At 45.3% G+C, this 22,963-nt stretch overlaps 1 protein-coding gene across 1 annotated transcript; it reads left to right on the top strand.

The window, feature by feature from the left end:
- The first annotated feature begins 445 nt into the window (after positions 1-445).
- LOC120688700 lies at positions 446-11,224 on the top strand. The gene is made up of 11 exons (XM_039971087.1): positions 446-861; positions 1,380-1,497; positions 2,758-3,059; positions 3,139-3,270; positions 3,340-3,438; positions 3,631-4,148; positions 6,891-7,289; positions 9,932-10,071; positions 10,162-10,287; positions 10,376-10,502; positions 10,834-11,224. The coding sequence occupies exons 1-11, from the start codon at positions 461-463 to the stop codon at positions 10,890-10,892; spliced, it is 2,421 nt and encodes an 806-aa protein (XP_039827021.1). The 5' UTR covers positions 446-460; the 3' UTR covers positions 10,893-11,224.
- Positions 11,225-22,963: the final 11,739 nt, after the last annotated feature.

The raw sequence follows: 22,963 nt of genomic DNA, 5'->3' as shown, positions 1-22,963 counted from the left end.
GTCTCCCACAAGCATGGAGCACGCGTCCCATCGTCCTCCCGCTCACGTGGCCCAAGGCAAGCACGTAGGCTGCAGACAGCAGCGGCCATCGCCTGGTGGAGGGGCGACAAGCCCCCCTGTCGCCCAGTGGGGGGGGCGACAGGCCTCTCCTGTCGCGCTCCTCTCCCTCAGGGATCTATCTGTAAAAAAGAAATTTTACAGATAGATTCTGTCGCCCGGCCACGGGGCGACACACCGGGTGACAAGCCCCTATTTTTTGAAATATTCCCAAACCGTCATATATTTTTAATTTTTTTATTTTTAAATATAAAAAAAGAAAAAAAACCCTCTCTAGAACTTTAGTTGGGCCAAACATGGCCTAGTTTACTAAATTGGGCCGGCCCGGAGGCCGACGCAGTCCGCATAGTTGGGCAACTTGAAACCGGCCGGAGCCCGACGCAGTTTTGGACCTCTGCAAGCAATGCACCGCCGTCTCGCCACCGCGGCCGCCGCGCCGGCGCTCCGGCGGCTCTCGGACCACAGCGCGCCTCCCCGGCCTGACTCAAAGCTCGCCTTCCTCCGCTCCGAGCTCGACGACCTTTCCCTCTCGTCATCCCATAAACCACCATCACGACCTCCACCTAACGACCAATGCCAGGTGACAGAAAAGCCAAGAAGCGGTCTTGCTCAGGCCGGAGGCGCACCAGCCGCCGTGGACATAGCGCATCCGTGGCCGGAGTGGGTTGCGCTGATGGAGCTCCTCCTCCGGCGGGGCAAAGTCGATCCCTCCGCCTTCGCCGCCAGCTCGCCGTCTCCTAAGGACGCCAACGCTGTCCGCACCGCCTGCCTCCGTTTTGGGCGCGAGCGGCCTGAGCTCATCAGGTGAAGTGGCTTATCTCGGAGGAATCTTGCTGAGGTTGAGTTCGTGGCCTGGGTTGGTGTGCGGATTGAGGCCATTGTCTCTGTTGGGAGCTATGGTTTCAGCTGCACGCGAGGTGTCTGTGGAAATGTGATAGCTATTTGCTTCGCCTCCTAGTTCTTCGTCAGGCACTCCGGTGGTGCATGCAAGGTGGTTTATTACCATATTGGTACACATTTTGGCAGTTTTTGCAGCATTTTGGCTAACAACGTGTGCCCCTAAGATGTGCTAAATTGATCATGCGCATTTCAGTAGCAACTTTCAGGAGCAATGCTGCCTTAATAGTGACATTTTTGGGTTAGTAACCAGGGAAAGCATATGGTGCACAAATTACCAGTCTATCACTATAGTGATGTGTGCAATTGCAAGACATTTCAGCTTGCAAAGTAGTAATGTTATCATTTCTTTCGTGAGTCCCATCTTTCAACTAAAGGACTTAAATGGATGCACTGCAGCTAAAGTTGAAAGCCTTTTGTTGCAGGCATATATCAAGATGGGATATTCAGGTCGCCTTGCGATGTGGTTGCCCCAGCATTGACAGGAAGGTTGTAAATTCTGGGAAGCGATTGCGGGCTTATGTAGGCCTTGATGAAGGAGAGGTAATTACATGGAACTATTTATTGAAAAGTTATCTGGTTGCAGCACGTTTTTCATTTCCCATCAATTTAAAAAGTACCTTGCACTTATAATGTTCATGGAATAGTCATTTTTTCCCTTCAACTTTGCCCCAATGCTCAAATTCATCCCTCAGCTTAAACCAACCTTTCCAGTGTTTGGGGTCAATTTCACCCCTCGTCCAACCAGTCTAATCAGCAATGAGTCACTAGGTTTTATGTTGGCCATGTTCAAATGTAAAAGGACCCGTCTACCATCCTTAATATTCCCCATGCTTGTTCGTCTCTTGCCCCCTGTGTCACCTTCCTGCCTGGCCATTTAGCTGATCTGCCATGCTAATATGCACAACAAATCCATCATTAGTGCTAGTAAAGAATTTTATGTCATTTTCTTTTACCATATCACATGTACACGTGGTTTATGAAATTTGCTCCAAAAATATATGAACTGATAAAAAAATCTTGTCAATTCATGTCTGCTGGTTAGGGAGATTTGTCAATTCAAATCACAGAGTAGGCTAATAACATGGCATGCCACATTAGACAAGGGACAAATCTGAGCCCAAAAGAAAAGTTTTTTTTTTTAATCGAGGCCATCCCCCATTTCCATTCCAAGAAACGGAAATACAGAAGTTTGAGAACGCCCAAAAGAAAAGTTGGAGGACTAAAATGGTTGGTCTGATAGTTGAGGGACAAATATGAGCCTTTGGCAAAGTTGGGGGGATGAAAATGGCTATTCAGCCTATTCGGAATATAAACACAAATTCTTGGGTAGGATCTACGTGTCGATACTGGAATTAGACACACAAAAAGGCCTAGAAAACTAAGCACATGCACAAGTTATTAGGCACGAGTAATGATAATATAACTGTATGTGATCTTAATATGTTTGTTTTTCAATTGCATGTTTGAAATAGTTGACTGCAAAAATATGTTGTGAAGGAATAAAATGGATCACCTATTTGAACTCATCAGTAACCCTTCTTTCACTAAAATCCATTGCACACTGGTGATAGCATGTATAAAATGTTTGCAATATGGATTTTACACTCCGTACTTGAGAGGTAGTTAATGAAATTAATCAACGATCATATTTCTTTGTGGCGAGGGGGAAGTTCACTTGGCCTGCTGCTGATGCAGTCTGGTTTTCCAAACCCATTGGATCAGTACTTTTATCTATGCTTGAAAGTTTGAGTGCTTTAATTCTGTGACATTAATTTATGTAGCATTAGCTTATCCTGACAGGTTTGCAGTCAATGCAATTTAAGAGGAAGTTGCGAGAGGGCATATGTAAAGGCCCGGAAAGAAGAAGTTGGAAGGACTGTGGATGTTATGCGCATCCTTTTGACTTATGGTCTTGATGTTATTACTGACAATGTAGAGAACAGAGCATGCCTGAACAAAACTGCCAAGGAATCAATAAAGAGCCTACTAAATGAGGTTGTTGAGGTCGATTCTAGGGGACCTGGTCCCAGCACAGCTAAATCTGGACAGTGCAAAGGTCAATCAGTTTTACCCAGGAAGCAGGGTGATTGGAATTGTCCCAAGTATGTTTGAAAAGATAATATTTGTGTTCTATAAGACTAACCTATCCACTCCGTTACAATGCCTTTCAATTGTTGTCAGATGTGACTTCCTGAACTTTGCAAAGAATATCAAATGTTTGCGCTGTGATGGAGAATTCCAAGAGAGGTATCAGTTGTTGCATGAAGACCAAGAGCATCTACCTCTCAAAAAGGGTGACTGGATATGCAAAAAGTGAGCTTGCTTAGCTCCAGGATCTCCTGCAATTACTTTTTCTCTCTTGTACTGACCTTACATTTTTAGGTGCAATTTTTTGAATTTTGCAAAGAATACAAGATGCTTGCAATGCCATGAGAAACCAACAAACCGTTTGCTCAATCCAGGAGAATGGGAATGTGTATCGTGAGTGCCTATTTCCACTATGCTATTATATCTGCTTATCCATTGAATTGTTTTGGTGCCTACTGCCAGTATGAGCTTATAATCAGAAAAAAAAAGTTTCAAATGTATGACTATCCTTTCCCTACCATAATGTTAACTTCTAGTATTTGTCAGAATATGGAAGGTAATTATATGCTAAATGTTCAACAACAGGTGTAACTATGTGAACTTCAAGAGGAATGCATTCTGCTTGAAATGTTGTTGGAAAAGACCAAAATCTCTGAACAGTCAAGATAGTATCGAATCAAGTCATGATTTAGAGCATAGTAGGAATCCCTCTATTTCATTTGTTCAAGATGGCGTCCAATTGAAGAATTGGCAAATTCCAAAGAAGAATGATCCATCTGATGAAGATTCAGATTTCTGGAGTGACAATGAAAGTGATGATAGCAAGGCTAACAATTTGCTCCCGCTACAGGACTACAAATTCCTTGAGAGTTTTCCCATTACTGGTGGCAAGACTGCTACTTCCCAAGATCCTCTTGCAAGGGAGAAATGGAAGGATGAAATGTCCAGGAGAAACAAAGGCCTACTAACAAAGGAATCACAAGAATGCAGTCGACCTTTTAGGTCTGTTCGTCTTCCTAGAAGCATGGAGTTGGTTGATTCTGATGATGATATTGCCTCATGGTTTTCAGGCGGAGCTAATAATAAAAATCTGGAGAAAGCATAACCAAATTTGTAATGGGTGTGATTTGTGGATGCCCCTATGTAAAATTTGCATCTTTAAGAGTTACTAAAATTTAGGCAAAAAAAGTAGAAAGTAAAAGCTCACTCGAGACCAATATGTTTTGGAGTTCCGTTATGTACTGCCCAGTCGCATGCTATGATTTTGCTATGGGTTTATGGGTGTGATTGAGCTGCAGAGTGCCATTTTCTTGTTCCGCTGGATGCTGCTTAGTGCACCGGCAATAGCAAAGTAACTGGCATGTGGAATAATTGTAGGTAAACGGGTAGGCTACGCTAGTATCACTACCGCATATACCCAAGATGCTTGCGAGTAGAAGATCATAGATCGTTACCACTAGACGCGCAGCACAGCGGAAGAAGTCGCGCGTCGATGTAGAGGAAGTAGTCGATCACGTCCCACGAACCGAGCTCCTCGTACTTGATCCCAACAGCCGATCAGCGCAGCAGTCGCAGCAGCGCCTCTATGGAGTCCACACGTACGGGGATGAAACGCCGGGCGTCGGTGTGCTAGCACCGCACGCACGGCAAGGGCGGCGGCCGAGAGGGGGGGGCTAGGGAGGTGGTGCGGCTCACATGGTTGTGTCGCCCCCCTCCCTCATATATATATAGGGCGTACTAATGAGCTTCCATCTCATAGGCCCATTAGTAACTCTAATTCCTCTTGGATCAATATCCTCTTGGGCCTTTAAACCGTATTGTGATGATGGGCTCTTGGGCATATCACCAACAATAATATGCCTTGCAAATACTCCCTTTGTTCCAAATTATAAGTCATTCCAAGAATCTTGGAGAGTCAAACCATCTCATAGTTTGACCAAAATTATAGAAAGAAGCACAAAAATTTATGACACCAAATAGGTATACTAAAAAAATATATCTAACAAAGACTAATGATTCCTAATTGGTATCATAAATGTTATTATTTTGTTATATAAATTTGGTCAAATTTGAAAAATTTTGTCTCTCTAAAATTCTTGAAATGACTTATAATTTGGAGCGGAGGGAATACATTTTTTCCCACGGAGTAAGCTTGGTTGCTTGAAGACGTGAGTACAAAGAAAAGGTCTCGTGAGTATGAGTTCCAAGTCTCTAGCTTTGTGAAGTAAAAGCAAGATGGACAGATGGTAACAAATTTCAAGTCAGAAACTTGTCTAGATGATTTGTTAGAAATTTGTTATTTTTATATTCCACAAGTCACAAACAAAAGTTGAGTTTGGACAAAATATTTTACAAGATTGTGTATCATTATATCATCTATATGTGTGATTTTTTGGTGAATTTAGACAACTTTTTTGTCGTGGTTTCTACAGATTTTCATAAAAGAACAACTAATGGAATTTGCTCCAAGCTGATGCTACAAAATAAAAGGGTGTGGAGCAGCATCCCACCCCAGGCGGCACCAGATGATCTTGGCACGAGGACATCATAGAAGCAGATGAGATTGATCCTCCACGGCACCGCACTATGCTCAGAGATCCAATTCAATAACGTTGCGGCTCGTGAGCATGGCTGCAGTGGGTAGCCGATCACGGTGAATCAGCCACAGCAAGCGTCCCAATGCCACGACGATCAGGACATCCCACATCCCGGGCGGGGGGGAGGGGCTGTACATCAGAAAAGGGCGAGCATGCAGCAGCAGCTGGCGCTCAGCTATAGCAAACGGAGCTCAACCTCGGGTGTAGAAAAAGCTCCCACTGATCACCCAACCTTGAGTCCAAAACCGTGATGTTGGGTGGCCGGCAGGAGTACAAGGCCGGGAGCAGCTCAGCTAGGGGCTGGTGATCAATCCAGTGGTCAACCAAAAGCTGACCAATTGACCATCTTGCCATCGCCTAGGTACATCTTGGTAGAGGTTCTGAATTCAGGTAGTAGTTGGCGTAAAAGCAGACCAAGGCATCTTTACATGTAAACGCAAAAAAGTCGTAAACACATTAAAGTGAAACAAAATTTTGCTAATTTGAAACACTAAATGAAGTCTATTTACAAAACTTTTTGCATGGATGGACTGTAAATCGCGAGACGAATCTAATGAGCCTACTTTATCCATGATTTGCAATAGTGATGCTACAGTAACCATCCGCTAATTATTGATTAAACATGGATTAATTAGCATCATTAGATTCGTCTCGCGATTTACAACCCATCTATGCAAAAAGTTTTGCAAATAGACTTCATTTAGTACTTCAAATGTCCTGTTTACATCTTTACACATTTTTGCAAAATGAACTAAACACACCTCAAATAGCAGTAACCAAATAATGAGCATCACCAAAATCACGGCCAGCCCCGGACCCATAGCAAAATGGAACCATTTCTGCCAATTGTTGACAGGATCCTGCGAGAGCTTGGAAGGGAATTTAGACATGTTATTTAGGTCTTGTTTAGATCCCAAAACACAATATGTAAAATTTTTGTAAATCATTTGCATGGTGTACTAAATGTAGTCAAAAAATAAATCGCATTACACAAATGTAATGTAAATCGCGAGACGAATCTAATGAGCCTAATTATGACGTGATTAGATACTAAATTACTACAGTAGTGCTACAGTAAACGTACTCTAATGATGGATTAATTAGGCTCATTAGATTCGTCTCGTAGTTTACAAACGAAATCTGTAATTAGTTTTGTAATTAGTCTACATTTAATACTTTAAATATTAAAAATTCTCTTGCAAAAACACAAAAATGCAAAATACAAAGTGATCTAGTACTGATTAATAGGTAAAAACTTTGCTGAAAATAGACAAAAGGCTGACAGGTTGGAGCAAACTGTCCTCTTAAACTGCTCCACTTATTCTTCGCTTCTCTCTGTCTTGTGCCGCCGCCCCCTTGCCAGTTGTATTCCTTTTCCTTTCTGGAGCAGTTCCGTTTCTGGAGCTGCTCTGTGCTCTCACTTCTTTCGTCTTCCTCTCGGCCACCCTTGGAATTGGAAGACGACCTCACGCGGGGCTTCGAATATTCCTTGTCTTCTCTCCTCGGTTTGGCACCAACACCGCCCTTCGGCTCCAGTACGCGTCCTCCACTCCTCCCATCTCAGGAAATCGCCGTTGCAGCAAGCGGAGCTGGAGGAAGCGGAGGGGCTCGCGATGGGGTCCGAGGGACCGTCGGCAACGGTCGTCGGTGAGTAGCAGTCTCTGTTCATCATTCCTCTCGAGGTGCCTTGTTGTATATAGTGGGATTGTTGTTACTCGGGCTGGTGATTTAAGTGACGAGGTGGGATCTGTGTGCCAAAAGGTCATGGCTTTTGGATTCCTGATCGGATTTGGGCGTGCTTCGAGCAAGGGAGCAGGGAGCTGGGCGGGATTGGGCTCAGGGTCACCCGGGGTTGCTGAGTGAACCCGATCCGGCAATGCCTCGGATTCACGCCATGTGAAGTTTGCTTTGGCCGCAACTTTAGGTGATGCAAGGTCACCATTTCTATCGCCATGTGGTGTAAGAAACTATTGTGCAAACTATAGTTTCTTGGAACAAGGATTTTACTTTGGGTTGGGATTGTAGTGCGACAATGGAATGTTAGGGTAAATTTAGCATCTCCCTGTAGTTGCTGGTGAGGCCCAATTGACCATTCCTTCTAAATATGATCATTATGATGTGTGTTTGGTTGATACTTGGAAGGCTTGTTTCTTCGTGGATAAGCAAAAAGGTTCGATTCTTTGATTATTGGTCCAACTCTAGATGGGTGTGTTGGCTCAGGATTTGGAGGGGGCCATATCATTTTTGTTGAGCAGTCACACTCATCTTTTCTTGGAAATCATTACTCATGAAATGGCTTTGTAGTCTGATATTTTTTTATTTTTTGTTTGTAAAAATTTCTGAAAAGTTGAATTATATATTCATTTGGGTACTTGTAACATGTAATCCATTAATCCATAAGTGCAATCTGTTAATTGGCACCGAATTTGGGACCATTTGTATAGTAATCTTGTGATAATAAATCCTTATGAGTCTACACTAATGGTTTCGGAATGAGTTATGGTTAGCTATTTCTGACCAGCATGCCCCTGATAACCAAAATATAATTCTCCACATTCTAAAGGAATGAGTTGAAAATTACTACTAATGGTTTCCTTAAGAATTAATAAATAGGATCCATTTGTAAAATTTTCTTCCATGTGGCTTGGAGGCCTTCTTGGCAGTGATACCCGATTCCCATATTGAGCTTTATCTACTTGTTAGTCCTACCCTTAGCTGACATATCATTTTCCTTCTTCTTTTTCTTTTGGTTTGCCATTCCTTGATGGAAACTGCACCAATCCGCAACTCACCATGATTAATCGGTTTTCCTGAACCTAGTGCATATTGAGTTGATCTGTGGCCTTACGTACATAGAAGAGCCTCTGTGATCTTGCTCAAAGATTTACAGATAGTATCCACTTTTGCTTGCCAACAGTAATAGATAGACATTAACTAGCAGTGGATTGTTGAACATACTAGTAGGACAAGTATAGTGACATAGCATGAATACATCTTGCTGTAGGGTTGTTGATTTGGGTGTCTTCAATTAAAGTGGTCAAAGTAATTCAAAATTGTGTGTGCACATGCTTTCGTAGGAGGGGGTGGGGTGATCAATTCAATGGTCCTAGTCTATAGTCTTCTTTTAAACCAGTATCACAATTTCACAACTATACTTACTAGCTGATAGTTATCAAGCATGAGTCCTATCAAAATTAGCTCCATGTCATGTGTTCATGGTTGACCTAGTCTTCCATTACTCTTAACAACATAGTCCTTGATAGTATCTTATCATAATCTGTCAGCCTGCTATGGCCGACCGAAGGTATCTTATCATAATCTGTCAGCCTGCTATGACAGCAATGTTGATTTCACATATTACATAATTAGAGTTGAAATATGTTTAGCAGCCTTTTATGTGGCTTATTTGGAATGTTTAAATTCATTCTCCACTCAAAGCCCCACTGCCCCCAACTACTTTGTTTCAGATGGCTTATGTTTAAGTTGTTGGAAGTCTGAGATTATTCGATGTGCACTCATAAGTTGATTGGGGATTATATGATTGGCCCTTCATCTTCATCTTAGAGTAGCTACAAATTCTATTTGGCTTAAAAAATAACTATCTGCCACCTGTTTATAATCTGACAAAAAAACTCTTCTATGTTGCCCCAAATGTAAAGTGGTATTTGTGATACTAAATTTAGTCATTTGGCTCTCACTCTCACAAAATGATTCCTTCGAAATAGTGAGGGCAAGGAAAGAAGGGATATTTTCTAGCTTTAATGCCTCCGCAAGTATAGATAATGTTTCTTGTGGTTTATTAAAGTTGCGGGCTTGCGGCTATTGGACACTCAGCCTTCTTGCATCAATAGTTCACCATTGTTTTATTTGTGTATTTATGGCACCATTCCTCAAAAGGTATGAATATGATATTCCCTACATAAAACAGGCCCAGTATAATGAATTGATACTTCAGTTCTTGCTATTCTCTAATTTTTTAGAAATATACAGTATGAATTGTTTTGGAAACTGGCATAGTTCCTCAAAATGTATTGGAATATGCTCTTCCGCACATAAAGCAGGCTTGGTACAATGCCTTATATCTGGCATTCCTTATGTTATAGAAATCGACATATGGATTGTTCTAGAGATTTTGAAGTCTCACGGGTAGCTGATGACATTCCAGTAAATTACGAAAATTATTTCATCCACAAGAATGATGAAATTTTGATTCAGAATATCCGCTAAGCATGTTGCTAGTCACCTAATAATAATTTAGTTCATACTTTGTTGTACTATGTTTTCTGCAGTTCCCAGAAACTTCAGGCTGCTAGAAGAACTAGAACGTGGTGAGAAGGGCATTGGTGATGGAACAGTGAGCTATGGGATGGATGATGCTGATGACATTTATATGCGGTCCTGGACAGGAACTATCATTGGCCCTCCCAATGTATGCTGCATAAATACCCATAACTGGATACATACATTACATTTGCTTTATTATGCTCAAACCTGAGGACTTACTGCATTTTTCTTGCAGACTGTTCACGAGGGACGAATCTATCAATTAAAGCTTTTCTGTGATACAGATTATCCAGATAAACCACCAACTGTTCGATTTCAGACTCGAATCAATATGACATGTGTGAACAAAGAAACTGGATTGGTACTCATACATTTATTTTCATTCGTGCCAACCTATGAGGCTGTTTTTAATGATGTTAGGCCTAGTACTTAACTAGTAGCTTTTCTAGGTTGAACCAAGTCTATTTCCTATGCTTGGAAACTGGCAAAGGGAACATACAATGGAGGACATCCTAACCAGCTTAAAAAGGGAGATGTCAACTCCTCAGAATCGCAGGCTGCACCAGCCTCAAGAAGGTTGTTTTTTTCCCTTATCATTATTTCAATAGCTGATACGTGAGAATGCTACTGAACCTAACTACATGAAGGGATCTACCTTGAATATCTGAAATCCTTGTCAAGAGTAGCTTGTGAAGCCACAACATAGTTCACTTGTCAAGCCAGCAGCTGGCAGCAAGGCCAAAAACAGGAATCTAGTACTCATGGTCATAAGCAATCTTCTTCATCATGCGCTGTAATCAGTATTATTTAGTTACGGAAACCCGCGGGGTAAATTTATGAGGTTAAGTGTTTGTGACAATTCTCTATATATTGCCCCTGCATTCTTAGTTTCGTTTCTTCTCTGCAGGTAATGAAGACCAAAGAGTAGAGCAGAAAGGGCTGCCTCATAGATGTGCCATCATGTAACAGATGTGCATTGCAATGTACAGCTTGAGTTGAGTAGCATGACTGCATGGGATGCAGAAGTGAGGAACCTTCACAGGAAATTGTGTAATTCATCCAAACTGCGCATAGAGTTGCAATAAAGTATCGAGGACTCTGTTGATTTGCCTGCGCACCATGTAACATGTTACCCCATTCAGGTTCAGTGAAAGACAATAAGCTTCACGTCGCTCGTTCTGCCTGTTTGTAAACACTCTGTAGTCTGTACCGTCGGGTTATCTGTCTAGGCCTGTTGTTCTCTACAGGAACAGCGTATTGATAAATATCACAGCCTGGTTAGTTGTCATTGCTCTTTCTATCCTATGTCATGAAGTATCTCGATTGCTTTTTGCCCAGTTTTTCTTAATAACCAAGAGTTGTACGGCGTGGCCTCGTTTCTCACTTGTTCTCATATGTGAAGTGGCAGTGATCCTGCCTTGGGTTCAGAAAGAACCGTGGACAAGAGCATGCCGAGAGAGTCAGTTTCATCGCTGCATGCAAGTAGTAGAATTCAGACCAGCTGTTTGCATAAAGATCTGAAACCAATTTCAACCAACCATGTCCGTATATATCCACAAACTTATCTCTGAAAAGCCGGATCTTCAGTGTGCGGTCTGCTTGTCCACATCGATCTAGAGGCTGCTGACATTTCAGCTTGAGAAAGCTCCTCTCGCGAAGGACATGGACGGGCAGGAGAACGTGTAACACCACGCCTAGCGGACAATCCGCTTGGGGACGGCGGACGGTCAGTGACGGTTCTGTTTCACCTGCTCCGTGACCGAGGATCGTTGGTCGCCGCCACGTGTCGGCCATCGAGCCTTCCCCGGCCACCCCGTACACTGCATTGAAGGCGAGCACTATCCTCCTCACCCACCCGCGCCCACTCCCTCTCTCTCTCTTGGTTCACTCTCCCTCTCCCTCCCGACGCCATGGGCGACGCTTGAGCGCCCTCCCCGTTCGCCGGCCGATTTCGCGAGCTCCCCTCCATGGATTTCAAATCCATCGCACCCAGAGCTCGACCACCTCCCTAGCTTCCTCCTCAATCCCTCAAACCATAGCCACGACCCCTACCTCGCCGGGAATCTCGGATTCCCCGGCCGTCGGTCTTAGTTTGGTCCAAACTCGACCTCACCGTGGAACTCCATCGTCCGAGCACCGTTTACTTCGCCCAAGGGCTCAAATCGATTGTAAGTGAGTCTATAATGCTCATGCTCCCCTCGTTCCTCCACGTTCTTGTTGTTTCCAAGCACGTTCACGACGATGTCGTTTTGACCGCCACGGGCCGCACGTCGCCGACTAGGTTAGGCTTGAGTTCTTCGCGTGCATCACCCATGTCCGTGTGCGCCTCATTCAGTAGATGGTGTAGTGCTATCCTCGCCGTCGGTCGGGCCACCGTCGGCGGGAACGGCGCGCCGCGCTGCCGCGCCGGCATCACTGGTGGCAGCGCGCGGTGTCAAAAGATATGAACTGCGGACGGTCCGCCTAGGAGGGCCGGACAGTCCGTAGGTCAGGTTAGAAGTTGTCCAGAGACGTTGTTGTCTCTGATGGTTTCGCAGAATTGAACTGCGGACGGTCCGCTATTGGAGAGCGGACAGTCCGCCGTAGAGTCTAGAATTTTGTCCAGAGACGTTGTCGTCTCTGGTGGATTGACAGAGCTAAACTGCGGATGGTCCGCCAAGAAGGGTCAGACGGTCCGCAGTAGAGTTTAAAATTTGTCCAGATGCGTTGTTGCCTCTGGTGGTTTTGCGGAGTTAAACTGCGGACGGTCCGCTGTTTGAGAGCGGACAGTCCGCAGTATAGATTTGAAATTTGTCTAGAGAAGTAGTTGGTTTTGGGGGGATTGCAAAAGTGTGTTGCGGACAGTCCGCTACTAGGGCGCGAACAGTCCGCCAGTCAGTCTAGAAATTCTCTGTAACACCCGGTGTTAATTTTTGGTGCTGATCTTGTGTTTAGTCGCTAATCAGGGTTAATCACCGTCATTAGCATTAATCGAGTTCGCATAGTTTCTTTCGACTTAGCTACGTTCGCTCTCGTTTTTCTTTTTGATCCGAGCCTCAAATCAACTTACGCACAAAAGCAAAGTTGTAGATCTTCTCCTCCTCTACAACTTTTATTTTGGCCAAATTTCAAGTTTCTATACCAAAGTTTGAGTTTCGGACGGTCAAACATGAGCAAAAATCGGTCAAAATTCATTGAACTCCACTGTTGTGCTCCTGTGCTCGCCACGGTGTCGCCCCGCGCCCATGCCGGCGACTGTGGCCGTCGGCGCGCCTCCTCCACGCGTCGGCCGTCGCGACAATCGACCGCCGAGCGAGCTCGAGCTTATCCCGTCTTGGTGCCGTCTCCGTTTTTTCCTCCCTTCATCGTCTTCCTCGTGCTCACGCCGAGCCGAGACGAGCAGAGCCCATCGCCAGCGTTCCTCTGACCAAACCCGCCACCCCCGCTTCGATTCAGAGCGCCCCAAGCCGCCCCACCTCACCCCGGATCTCCTCCGCCTCTTCCCCGAGCCTGACCGACCCCCTTCCCGGCCGATTCGGCCTTGCACCACCGCGGCCGCCATTGTTGCCGCCCGAGCTTCGCCCCCCTCCCGTCGAGCTCCACCTTCCAGCCTCCCTCTGCTCCTGCCTCACGCGCGCCCCGCATCCCGGCCGCCCTGGCCGCGGTCCGGCCGAGCCGCGCCGCCGGCCGGCCACCGCCGGCGGAGGCCAGAGCCGCCGCGAGCCCGCCTGGCCAAGCGCCGGCCATGGCGCGGCGAAAACAGGGGAGGAGGGCGCTGGGAGCTGGGCTCCCACTGGCATGTGGGGCCCGGCTGTCAGCCCCCCTTTTTGTTTTGTTTTGTTTCAAGAAATTGTTATTTCAGCTGAAATTTAATAAATGCATAACAATTCACAAAAAAATGCGAAAAATGCAAACTAAATTTTATTGGGTTTCTTAAGTTAAGATCTTCAGAGGAAAAATACTCATGCATGCGAATTGTCATTTTTGCCCCTGCTAAAATTTTGGTTTGTGCGTAAGCTACTTTAAATTGTCCCTGCTGTTTGGGTGCTCTAAAAATTAGGAAATTTATTTAGTAAATTAATTTTTGTATGTGTAGTTCACTGAAAAATTTTCAGGTGCATAGCCTATGTTCATGTTTGTGGATCTATTGTTGTTCAGTTTATTTTACTAGGGCAAAAATAAATGTCTTCTTTTTGCAACAAAAGTTTATAAATTTTTCTTGCATGTGATATCCAAGTATTTTCATGCTAGTAAAATTTTGTTGATTTATTCTTGTCGGTACGTTGAGTTCCTGCACGTGTTTCACTCCTAGCCGCAGTTTTCCTTTTTGCGTTGCCAAATAATCTTCTTTCGGTGTTATCATTGCATCATGAACACTTGTGTCATTTCATTGCACCATTTTAATTATTGCATGGCATCCTTTTTCATACGTGTAGACGTCACGAGCGAAGCCGTCTACGAGTTGGTCGCTGAGCCGATGCAAGAACCGCAAGCCGAAGCAGCCGTCGAGCCAGATCCAGAAGTCGTTAACCCTGCTGATTGGCAAGGCAAGCCCCGGAGCATGACTCTTATTTTAATTACTCCATGTTATATTTAAAGTATTGTGCATTTACGTTCAAGGAATTGATTGGAACCATAGATGCATAATCTTGGATACCCAGTGTCTTTACTAGTTCAGTTATCGCTAGCACTGCTATGCTTAAGTAAACTCGGTAGAAGACGGGTGATTTCCTGTCACCCGCGAGATATAGGGTTGTTACTTCAGATAGTTATATGAGAAATAATGCTATGAGAATGGAAATGGAGACCGGGCGGAGAGAAAGTTGGACATGACCATGGAATAAAGGAAAGTTGAGTCTCCGCCTGTGTCGATTGAGGACCATACCATTGCTGGCCGTGCTGACCAAGTTTGAACAGTACTAACCACATGCCGAAAGTAGGAGGTAGTCGAAACCGGTAAGCTCAGTACCATATGTGCACCGGTAGGCGGACTTGATACTGTCTTCACCAGTGGAGCTAGTATACAAACTCATGGCTGACCCTTCGTTGGTATCGGTGGGGCTAGCAGTCCCGGGTCGCAGGGCAGTTCGGCTGTTCGGTGTGCATATGTGAAGGGTTGCCACGTAGGATCCGACGGGGCCTATATGTGACGTGTGTGTTAGGTCCACCTTGCAAGGTTAAATCAGATCGATTCGCCGTGACTCGCGGTTATGAGAACCTTGGTCACTTCGTCGCATCGTAGTAAAGAAGTGGAATGAGATTGGAATGGAAAAATGGAGTTGTATGTTGCTAAAGATTAATGTGATCAGCCATGTATGCTCTAGAGAACTAGGCAAACCTAAGTTATAGCGGTCAACTCAATTGGCACTAAAATATTGAAAGTAAGGATCCAATATTAGCAGCTTTTCTGCAAATCAACTCCAGAGCCAAACAGCTTTGCATGTCTAAATAATGGGCTAAGTATACCCATGGACGGGTAAGTCTTGCTAAGTATTAGAATACTCAGGCTTGTTGTATTATATTTTTTTAGCAGGATGCGTTCCGGAGGACTTCGAGGAGATCTGCGCCTCGTGGATCGGTCAACCACTTCCTCCGGGTTGGTCAGTCGAGTGGGTCCCGTCTTCTCCGCGAAGTTCGGGCAGGTGAGCCTCACATCAGTGGGCAAGATGTGAAGCTCGTCTTCTGTCGTCGACGTTATCTATCGTATTGTAATTTGAAGTTTGTTTTAAACTCTAAATTACTTTCCGGTGCGTTTGAACTCTGAGGTTTGAATTGTAAAACTAGCTCATAAACGCTTGCTGTAGATTAAGTTGGTGCTTCTGTTAAACTCGGGTTGTAAGTTGCCTTAAAATTTTTTTTTTGCCGGTAATCATCTGTGCTCGTCTTTTGGCGAGAGTTCCTGTGTAATCGATCCTGGTTACAGCAGGCGATCTGAGTGCACTGGTTGAGTGCAGTAATTCTGGGTTGAGGTTAAGTGTCAATTACTGCACTTGATTGGTATTATTTGGACTGTTCTGTGACATTATCCAGAGACGTTGGGGGTTCTGGTGGGTCTGCGAAGTTGAACTGCAGATGGTCCGCCATTTAGTTGCGGACAGTCCGCAGGATATTTCATTTTTGGGTATAGTGATTATATAGTTTGAGTTGCACTCAATCATTTCATATGTATTCGTGTAGCATCCGCAGTTGAGAACGTTGTGTATGAGGTGATTACGGCACCACAGGAGCAGCCGGAGCAAACCCAGGAGGAGAGGCGTGAGAAACCGGCCCAAGGCCCGTCTGACCCCAGCTCTGAGCAGCAGCAGCCCGAAGGCAAGCTCCGGTGCATAACCCATATTTCAAATTATACAACATTAATTATAGATATATGTATTTCTTGTGCATTAGAGTATAGGAGTTGAATGGAACCTTAGATGCATAACCCTTAGGTATCATGAGTTTCTATACCAGTAGTTGTCAGACGATAGACGTGCTATGCTAAATTGGGTTTGGTAGAAGTCGAATAATTTTTGGTTACTCGCGAGATATAAGATATTTTTATGTTTCCATATATGAGTTACTCATCTTGGGATGAAAGTCTTGGAATGGAAGAAAGAATAGAATCTGAGACCGGGCGGGAGAGGTGTAGTTCCGCCTGTGTCGGTTAAGGACCGAGCCGTTGTTGGCCCTGCTGATCATGTTTGAACTGTATTAACCGCATGCCGGGAGTAGGAGGTAGTCGAAACCGGTAAGCCTAGTACTGCCTTACTTCAAAAGTACAGGACTCCTTCCCACCCCTTAGGGCGAGTCGAGTAGTCGCGGAGAATCGGGAAGCATGTATTTATTTTTTGTGGTCTCTCGTTGAGCTCGGCTGACTATACGCTGGTGGGGTGGTCCTGTAGTTCGAGGCGGGAAGGGGAATGGTTGGCTCGTATAGTCCGACGGGGCAAATGCGTGCCGTGTTGGTTAGGTCCACCTTGCAAGGTTAAATCGAATCGATTCGCCGTCAGTCGCTCTAGGACATGGGCACCTTGATCATTTGCGTCACATCGTAGAAATGAGATGAAATATGAATGAGATATGGTTATGATTACTTGTAATGTTATTATATGTCTCACCCTGGTTGCTCTAGATATGCCAATATAGTTGATGGTCAAGATATATAGGAGCATGAGCTAAAATATGGAAAAATAAGGATTCACTTTTAGACGTTTTTCTGCAAAATAAACCACCAGCCAAAAAATTTGCATGTCTAGATATGTGGGCTATGTATACCCGGAGTCGGGTAAGTCTTGCTGAGTATTAATTGCTCAGGGCTTTTGTTGAAATATTATTTTCAGGGCACACAGACTTAGACTTCTGTCCCTGATGTGTCAAATTCATCCGGCGGGACGCAAAGGGATGGGAAGTTGTGGACCCAGACGTTTAGATAGGGAACTAACTGGTGTACACTTGTGGTAGTTGCCAGCCCTTTCCTCTACTCGAACCTTAGTTTCAGCTTTGTAAAGTTTATAAATTATGTATGTATTTAAATTTGGTTTGTAAAATTTTGGCAGAGTCTTGTGTATATTATTGTATTTTTAAATATGTGTCGTGCTTGTATCATCTGCGTTCACCTTCGCGTGAGACTATCGGTGATGTTTTGATCGGGACGTGAGCTGAGAAAGGACTGTCAAATTAAATCATTAAACTAATGCGTTCGATGTGTTCAAATAACAACCATTATGTTTAATTTAGAGTTTTAATTTGGCGGTTCCGTCACAAAACAGGAGGACGGCCGGTCGAAGAGGCGCCCCCGAAAGGCAAGGGAACATGTTGCCGTTCGGGCCAAAGGCTAACAGCGCGGTCATCAGAAGAAAGCGACAAGTTGGGAAGCTGACGGCACGTCGTGTCCTGTGGAATCATCGGCTCCGCTGTCGACTGTTCGTCGTCTGCTCTTCTTCTTTCGAGGGCCAGCCAACTCCGATGAGCACTTGCCTGCTACGCAGAGGACTGGATCTGGAGAGCTAAGTTTACGTTACTGCAGTAACCAGAGAGGCAGAGAGTTCAGAGGTAACATACGAGCTCTTGCTCTGCACTAACACACGAGCACACAATCGACGTCCTCAGATCCCTTTCAAGCAGTCAGAATTCAGATACTACAGTATTTGGGCCGTTCAGTCGGAAAGTGACCATTGATTACCCAAAAGAAATCACTGGCAGGCCCAGGATGTAACCACTGAAGATAGATGAGTATGTGTCCTTATGTCAAGTACAAATCCCAACCAGTTCACAGTAACATGAGCAAAAGCTCCCCGCTCCATCTTTATCAGAAGGCACTAGCAGCAGTACACCTTCACCTTTGCCACATCATCCCAAAAGTCATCCTCACCTTCCATGGGACAAACTACTAGTCTACCACTATTGCATGCGAAAGCTGCATGTTTGTTCGTTTTTTTTTCTAGAGACTTTTGAGTCTTTGACACAGGCCTTGATGTGGCATGTTGGGAAAGTGTCAAAGTGAGGCCACAACAAAACGAAAAGTAAAAAATAAATTTAACCTTTGTCACTCTCAGCGTAGCCTACGGGCGTCGCCTTTGGCCAGCAACATCCTCGCGGCCCGGTGGCCGGTCTGACTGCCTGAGCGAGGACAGGACTGCGACGCATGCAATGCATGGTGTCGCATTACTGGATGATGCTTTTCTTGACAATATTGCCGCCACATGGCCGTGTCATCTCCTATTCCTTGTGGTCAATTTTAGGGTTCTAAAGTTTCTAGTAACTTAACTATGACATGGAAATGATTGGTATGGTTGTGAGAGCATGGACTGAGGGTAACAGGTGGCGGCAAGTAGCGACCAAGCTAAGTGTTCAAAGATTCCTGCCTTTCACATTTCTTTTTTTCCTTTTCCTTGTAAGGAAGAATTCTAGAAGACATGGATGCGTTCTTGTAATATTATTCTACATGTTTGTTCAACGACAATGGGATGGGTGTGGTAGATTAAAAAAAAATAGAGTAAAATACAGGGAGAATTTGCTCGTCCGTTGAAGAATTTTGGGTTGTTCAGAAGGAAAACGCCATGCTTATGTTACGTAAGTCAAGGTCTCAAGGATCAAACCAAAGGTGGTTAGGCAGGTTAGAAGAAAGGAGGATCTAACTGAAATTAGCACGTTTTAAGGGAGTATTCCATGTTTCCAACTTTATAATACTACCAGAACTCAAGAAGATTCTTGGTCTAGACGTCTAGTAGTCAACAGAGACACAAAAACAATGTCAAAATCACGGTCCTTCATCTGTAACCTGATGTGTTGGGTCATATTCTGACCACTACGTGTTCAACGTTTAGCAAGCCGCCTGTGAGGCTGTCAATGTGACCCTGATCCAAGTGGGTAAACTAAACACCTCCAAACCATCTTCAACCAGTCAGAAACTACACTACTGGTCAGTTAAGTTCGAGAGGGACCGTTGACCCAAAAGAAATCACTGGCAGGTGCATGATGTAACTGCTGAAAATCGGTAGTAGAAATCCCAAGTTCAGAAAATAAGCAAAAACCTCTCCACTCAGAGCACGTTTATGAAGCGCCCCGACCCGAAGATCAAGACTAAACCATGTATTAATTACCGAATAAGGTCTCCGGCATAATACATGTTACATCAAGTGGAGTCCAGAGTCATACAGAGCTTTATTTAACACATACATGAGGAGTAAAGTGACAACACAAAGCTACACAGAACAACCATAGGATAACAACTAGCATAGCGACATGCAGGACTAGCTCTTCATCCATCACGGCTCCACTCGATCAGCTTGGGTGCGGACACGATCTACTCGTAGTCTTCTGGCACAAAGTCAGGATCCTCTGGAGAAAAATCAACAAGGGTGAGTACAAAAGTACTCAGCAAGCTCCACCTCACCCTACGGGAGGGGAAATGACATGCACGACACACATTGAGCACCATGCATTAGCAATGCAACTAATGGTAAGCAACTCTTCCCGACACAACCCACAATAGGTAGCTCACTAGTTGTCAGGACCACACCATAGCCTGTCCATACCGTGGACACGGACCATTCGAATGGATTATACACTCTGCAGAGGTCGTACACTGTACCCACACGCTCGGCTGCCCGAATGGACAACCGACATAGCCGACACCCAGCCGTGGTCACACCCCAGCCCGGCCGCACAAACCCTCGGGCCCTGACCCCAATGGTCTATACCCATAAACCATCCCCGCGACCGTCAGGCTAACCAGTGGGATTAGGCTAAGTCCGGCCCATACCGGAACCTGTGGTCGTACTAAAGTAAGCTAGGTGAGATGTCAAAACAACTCGGTCCTTATGGTTCACCAGGGCAGCAATCATCCCTCAACATATCAACTCGAGCCTACCACCACGGTAGCACTCACCTGCCAGTCTACCACCACGGTAGCGCCGGCTCCAGCATACCCAGCTGCCCTGGTCTTAGCCAGATCCCTTCGTATCCTATTCTCAGTTCTGGATATGCATGACTACTCAGATGCATGCATGAGCACACTCAATCACTCAAGTACTGGTATATGTAATCGATCCTAGACCCAGGCTACAGCTAACCGTCCTCACATGGATGCAACCGCTCACGTAGGGGTCGATGAAACTTGCCTTCGCTTGCGTACGCGTCGTCGGCGGCGGCTTCCTGCTCGTGGTACGGGTCTTCTGGCTCCTTGGCAGGCTCCTCCTCGGTCACTCCGTGATCTATGAGCGAAAACGGCACAACCGGCAAACAAACACAAGCAAGCAATAAGCTCAAATGGAGACGTAAATAGGAGGAATAGATAGTATATGATTTGAGGAGAGTTAAGGAAAAAGAGTTAGGTGAAGAGGAGTTGATATGAAGGAGATATTGAGTTTACAGTATTGGTTGGTAGAATGATTTGGATTAAGTGCTCACGGCCTGGTGGGTGTTTTGGGCCTTTGTTGTGGAGTTAATGGTCGGGGGAGCTGCCTGCCATCTCACCTTGGCACGGAACAGCTCGAGGAAGAGGGTCAACTGTTGGAGCTTCGTCTCGTGAGTGAGCTGGGCTCGGGAGGAGTAGTTCAGCTGGCGGAGCGAAGCGGCTCGGTGTGCTTGGGCTGGTGACGGGGCTCGTCACGGCCTTGCTCCTTTTATAGGCGAGGAAAGCAGCAGCGGCGTCGCGCAAGGACGGGCGACGGCGTGGGCTGCGGAAGCTTGTCGTCAACGCGAACAGTGGCAGCGCTGAAGGCGCGAGCGCCGAGGCGGCAAAGCCGGCGAGGGCGCTGCAGCGGCGTGGGCGAGGTGGGGACGTGGGAGTGGGCGGCACGGCGTGATGCCGGCGGCAGTGCGCGGTCCCGTCGTGGGGCCGGCGTGTCGCGCGTGCGCGAGCGAGGGGCGAGCGGGTGAGGCGGTTCGGCGGAAAAAAGATCTCGGCCGGCACTGTTCGTGGCGACCCCGATTTTTTTAGCGAGGTGGGTGCTGCCATGACGGGTCTTTTCAAGGTCAATGGTGTGGGTACTCTATGGCTTCCAGGGAATGATGAAGTTATGGCAAAGGAGGTAGGCGCTGTCATGATTGTCTGGAAATTATGGCATGGTACGGTGACTTGAGAGACTTTTATGAAAACGAGATGATTTTTGTCGTAGGTGTAAGCATGCGTATGCTGGTTACTGGAGGGAACGAATGTACTAATGCAAGGCAAGAGTATAAAATAGTTTACCTAATAGTTATGTAATACCTCGTATAACGTTAGTATTATTTTACGTTACTAGTTTAATTGCAACATAAGTTTTATTTTAGTGATTGTTGGAAATTGAGGTGGCCCTACTAAGTTGAGGATCTACACCAACTCAATTCAGAGTCGGTCAGCTTCTAGTTACTTAGTGTACCGGGTCCTTTTGACGGCAGAGCCGCCTTTTGCTTCCGGGAGGCAGAGCCTACCAACAGATGAAGCTGGCTTCCGGGTGGCAGAGCCAACCTTCGATGAAGCCCAGACCCTTTTGTGATCCCGGGTGGCAGAGCCAACCTTCGATGGATCACAACTTATACACTAAGTACTTAAATTTAACCGGAAGACTAACACTTATAAAGACGCTTACCTTAATGAAGCAACAAAGGAACACACACCTAGCACACTCTACCTATGCTCACTTCTACCATGCCCTTGGATGTGTGTGGGATGGAGTGGAGTAGTATGGCATGGCAAGGGGTGACACCCTCCTTATATAGGCACTCATACCCTCTTGGATGAGTGACACATGTCACACTCTAGGAGGTTCCCTACAAATATCTAAGTTCCCTACAAATATCTAATTCTAGAAAATTCTAAATTTTACCATGGCAAGAAAATATCCAAGCTTCTTGTCTTCTTATGATTTTTGTGGAATATTCTAGAACCTTGTCATGGTGAACAAAATTACGCCATGGTTTATCCTTATTTTTATAGAACCTTCTAGAAGTTTGCATTATAAATTTCAACACTCCCCCTTAATCATGATGAAAACTGGGATGTTACAGTTTAGTTCCCAAAAGTGAAAATTTTTGGGTGTCACGTCAACGTTTGACCAGATGTCGGGAGGGTTTTTCGAACACTAATTAAAAAACTAGTTTCAGAACTCACTTGGAAACCGCGAGACGAATCTTTTGAGGCCTTTGACCGCATCATTAGCACGTGTGGGTTACTGTAGCACTTATGGCTAATCATGCACTAATTAGGCTCAAAAGATTCGTCTCGTCGTGTACATCCAAACTGTGTAATTAGTTTTGTTATTTAATTACATTTAGTACTTCATATATGTGTTCAAAGGGGAGGTGAAAATTTTTGGGTGAAAATTTTTGGGAACTAAACGGCCCCTCACTCTGTTCGCTGGGCTGGAGCTGGAGCTGCTGGCTGGAGTGGTGTGAGAGAAAAATACTATTGGTTGGCTGGTGGCTGGAAGCTGATGATGGAGTGGTACGAGAGAAAAACACTATTGCGCTAGAGGCTGCTGGAGCTGCCGAACTTTTTCAGAAGCCACTGGCACCAGTCCATAGCCCCTTCACCTCTGCAGGACTGTCTAATCTAATCCCCACCCCAAAAGTCATTATCACTGCCTTCCACGGAT

This window comes from Panicum virgatum, chromosome 9N (genome assembly GCF_016808335.1).
Source record: "Panicum virgatum strain AP13 chromosome 9N, P.virgatum_v5, whole genome shotgun sequence".
Classification (NCBI taxonomy): domain Eukaryota; kingdom Viridiplantae; phylum Streptophyta; class Magnoliopsida; order Poales; family Poaceae; genus Panicum; species Panicum virgatum.
This window is presented reverse-complemented; position numbering and strand designations above follow the sequence as displayed.